Genomic DNA, 4,607 nt, shown 5'->3' on the forward strand with positions numbered 1-4,607 from the left:
GACCATTCGATATCATCTCGTCGCTTATGGATATTGAAGTGCTGACCTATAGTTATGGAACTCCAATCCATTTTCATCCCTAGTTTTGAATGTTCTTGTGAACCTGCACAATTATGTAAAGAACTCAAAAAAGAAAATCTATATTTTTTGAAAACCAATCTCTCAGACCTAGTCTAACTTTCACTATGAAGATGAGAAGAAATGTGGAGGAAATAAATTTATCTTCATTGGTGAAACACATGACCCAAAAATATGGAGGAAAAGCCTATCCGCAAGGAGAAATATCCTGATAAAAACAATCTGATTCAACATCATGATTACCAGAAGGAGAAAAGAAAGAAAGAAAGAGCATAAAGAAGGGCACCGGGAAGAGTAAAAAAATGATACTACACGGCTTCTACTATTGTTTTTGCTTAGCTTCACCAGTCCAGTAAGTTTTGACAGCAACAAGAATTTTCTCTGGATTAAAGGGTCCACTTTCATGGTCCATAATTTGGCTCTTCCATCTCATGCCATTTGTTATAGTCTGAATCTTCACAAGAACCTCTACTGTATCCCTGAATATCACTGTCCCTTCTGGCCTTAGAATTCTATCCATCTCCAGCAGAATGTGGGTTATGTCACACCTTCAAGAGAGAAAAATCAAACACAAATTCAATCACAAGATTGTAACTTACAGGATCATGGTGATCAAAGTCAGTTCTTCAGCATTCAAGTTTTACCTGTCCTGATATATACTGAACACCCCACCAGCATGGATGAGATCATATGTTCTTGGATATGTTGAGACTGCCTCACACCAATCCTGATATGAGCCAATAAACCCTCGTTCATAGATCACACCAAGTGTGTCTGGATTTGAATTGGCAGGTACCACATTCATAACCCACACCGGATATTTTACCAAGGCCGCAGCAAATCCCCCAAGTTGAGCATTCATGTCCATTATGTTCCGGAATCTGCCTTGGGTGAGAGGACTAATGATATTCTTATAATGTGCCGCTCTATCCTTCCACAGATCATTATCCTCCTTGAATTTCTCAGCATTGATTCCTGGAATAGAACCACTGCGAATTCTTGGAGGGACTGCGAATGCGCGTGCTGGCCATTTCTCCACTACACCACCAGCAACTTCATCCGAGCCGCTTACCTCTGGCAATGGAGTTATGCAAGTTTCCATGTCTTTATACCTTTTTTTTTTTGGCATAAAGCACATGTATGCATAGGTGTTAAATGAAAGGTTTTGGCATATCAAAGATAGGATATGCAATAGCATGATAGATGGGCATTGAGAGAATACCAGGCAGCATCTGGATTGTCCGACTTGCATATATGTGGTGTTTTATAGATCTTCCTGCTTGCAACACACTCGATGTGGTTAAGGGGCTTTTGCCAGACTGAAAGATCACCCTTTTCAACCACTTTCTTCCAGCACAGGCGCTTGGCTACATCCTCGATAGCATCCTGCTCTTGCTTCAAGTCTTTCGCGGTTCTTTCCCAACCTCTCCAGTATTTCTTCCAGTGAATAGGAGGACCAGATAGAATCCAATAGCCACCAGGCCTTAAAACTCTATCCACTTCAATCAGATACAAACCATCTGTGAAATAAAAGAAAACAACATGCTTGGATCAATGAAAGTTTTGTTGAACCATATTGATAAACGAAAAAATTCTGGTTGTAATTGAGCTCCATTTTTATTAAATCATCCTCTGTTGTGCAGAAGTCCATGCTTTATATGTTGTTCAAACACAAGTGCAAGTTAAAATTGAGGGCGTACCATTTTGATGCCATGGTATCAAGCAACGGGAACAATGAGCCATGTCAAAAGCCCTTGCTGGGTAAGGAAGCCTTTGTGAAGCCATGATGCCAATCATAGCAGGAACTCCCCTCTCCAATGCAAACCAGACCTGTGCTTCATGTGTATCCCTTGGTGCAAAAGACATTGCTATAATGTCCCTCTTCAACAGGTATGCACCCCAACTCGCAACCTTAACACCCACAACAAAGACATAAACAATACACATAAGGCTTGGAATGCTGATAATTCTCATGGAATAGAACACATGTAGATTAAGCTATTTGGATAGGATTCGAAAACAGATGTTGAGTAGAAAACATGATATTTTGGCAATTAACTTACACCACAGCCTGTGTCAATTGCAGTTCTGATGCTTCCATCAGTAAGAGGAATGAGCTCACTAATGTCATCAATATAAGCATCAGCTCCACGGGGGAACATGGTGCCCCCACCGGGGAATCTAAATCGGTCACCCTCAACTTGAATCCAATTCTGCACAGCCTTTTCAATGCTAAGTTCATTATGGGGAATGTTATCATACCAGGCATAATCACGGCTTTGTGGCCATTTAAAAGGGGTCTTATATTTAGGAGGAGCAGGTATCAAGCAAAGAAGCAACTCATCCTTTGTTGGGCAATGCCTCTCTCTATATTTCAACATGTTCCTATCAAATTTCCTTCCCCTTTGAGGATCTTGGCAAGGAGTGTACTCACTATAGGACATGTCGCATGGTGGAATCTCATTAACTGAATCAGTGTTGTTGATCTGAATCTGATGATGGCTATTAAAGTCCAAGACAGCTGATTCTGATGATGGATTGGAACTAACCCCGGAAACGTTTGAAACATCACATGCTACTTTAGTGATGGACTGGGCTAGATTTGTGGGGGCTGCGGTATGCTGCCAAGCTCCCAAAACATAGAACAAAACGCAAAGGCCGCTGACCCCAAGAATCCAAGTTAGGCGCTTTCTCTTTGCTTCTAGCTGATGCTGCTTTGGTGATCCATTTGCCATTTTTATTTCTAATCAACACTGCAAATATCTCAAACACAAGAAACGAGCGGAAACAGATTTAGAGACAGGAAGGTCTAGGTGGTGGAATTGTTGAACAAACATACACATCATTTTTATAAAGCTGCCAGCCTCATCAAAAAATCAACACTGCACACCAAAAAGCTCCACTTCCACACATGGACTCATGATTTCATTATTCATTTTGTGAAAAGGAAAAGAGATATTCTGCCAATCTGGCAGAAAATGACGGTCATAATGACACCAGATAGCAACCTATTCATGAACTTACAGTGATCTGTAGAACCAATGAAGAGCTAGCACTGAAAAAGACATGACAAAATTCAAGGGCAATTTTCGTGATTTACTAAACAGAGGAAACAGATAAGAGACAGAGCTTGGATTGATTACTCTAAATTCCATCAGGGAGAAAAACCTTGAAGATGGAAATTAAGGGTAAACAAACAAGTAAGCATTAAACATGTTTGAAAAATAAAATAAAAAATCCCATGTGACAAAAACACAGCAAGATCATTACAACCCTAAAAGCAAACGCCAACATGTAACAACATTTCTTCCAAGTTGCAAGATGGTGTAAGAAAGTCACAGATACAAAGCTTACTTTTGTGCTCTTTTTTACCTCTAATGGTTAGATAAGCAAAGCTTACCTCTTTCTAACAACATAAATTAGAGTGTAAGTATCAATATTTTCCAACAAGAAATCAACTTTTTACAGCCTTTCTTCTTTCATCTTTCTTTCTTTAAACAACAAAACACAAACCCACAAAGACAACCTCAACAGATCCACAAGAAATATCTCTGTACATTTTCTTGAACTACTAAGAGAAGGGTTTCTTTTTCTTTTAAAAAAAAAGGAACGGGGAGGAAGGAAGGAAGGAAGAAGAAAGTACAGTACAGTACCTGAAGAAGGAGATTCTCTCTCAGCTTAACAAACCCTTCACTCAAAAAATAAAAGAATAATCAAACAAGAAGCTAAAAACTCAGCATGGGTATTCTTTAGCTTGTATCTAACTATCCTCTGATTAAATTACTAGCAATGACGAGAAAATAAATAAGAGGAAAAGGGAAAGAAGGCTAATGAAACTATCTAGCTTAAAAAAGGTCAAGAAGGGAACATGAAGACAAAGAGACAGAGAAAGGGAGTGGTTAAGGTTATAAAAATGTGTAACATGTAAAGGCAGCATAGAAAGTCTCCACCATTACAGGAACAAGAAGGTGGGGTGGTGGACTAATGAGGAGAGAGCGTGTGGCTCACTTGGACTATGTCTTTGTTAATGAGTTACAAAAATGGAGGAAGGTGGTGACTGGTGAGCCTTGATCTTGTGGGATTTTGATTTAGTTAAAAACAATAGACAAGGTGGTGGCAGGTTCCGAGCATTCACAGGAGACTGACCAGCCTCTTTTCACTCCCCTTCGTCTAGTTCTTCTCCTTCACTAACTTCTATTCTATTTTTGTTTTTCTACTTGTATTTTTTAAATTATTTAACCTTTTCCCCATCTTTTCAGGCTCCTAATCGTAACATTAAGTTAAGGAATACTCTAAAAGGCTGGGAAAAACTACTGTAATTTTTCCACGCATTTCACTTATTAATATATTATATTATTATAATTATTATATTAAATAACTGTTTTTTTTGTTTTTTAATAAAAAAATTTTGTTTGATTTAATTTGTTAATTTTAATTTTTTTAATTATTAGATTTTCATAATACAGATCTCAGGTTTGATAGGTTAACCTGATTTGACGAGTTAACCCGAATTTTTTTTTTTTAATTAA

General features: G+C 38.4%; 1 protein-coding gene across 2 annotated transcripts; it reads right to left on the reverse strand.

Moving 5' to 3' along the window:
* Positions 1-204: 204 nt before the first annotated feature.
* Positions 205-4,272, reverse strand: LOC133703469 (probable methyltransferase PMT18). 2 transcript variants are annotated; one of them, XM_062128007.1, is made up of 6 exons: positions 3,732-4,272; positions 2,142-2,831; positions 1,779-1,989; positions 1,301-1,598; positions 723-1,190; positions 205-626 (listed from the first exon to the last, which is right to left on the reverse strand). In XM_062128007.1, the coding sequence occupies exons 2-6, from the start codon at positions 2,811-2,813 to the stop codon at positions 401-403; spliced, it is 1,875 nt and encodes a 624-aa protein (XP_061983991.1). In that variant the 5' UTR covers positions 2,814-2,831; positions 3,732-4,272; the 3' UTR covers positions 205-400. The 2 variants fall into 2 exon arrangements, with proteins under 2 accessions (XP_061983991.1, XP_061983992.1); XM_062128008.1 differs by having other exon boundaries at positions 2,142-2,841.
* Positions 4,273-4,607: the final 335 nt, after the last annotated feature.

This window comes from Populus nigra, chromosome 9 (genome assembly GCF_951802175.1).
Source record: "Populus nigra chromosome 9, ddPopNigr1.1, whole genome shotgun sequence".
Lineage (NCBI taxonomy): Eukaryota > Viridiplantae > Streptophyta > Magnoliopsida > Malpighiales > Salicaceae > Populus > Populus nigra.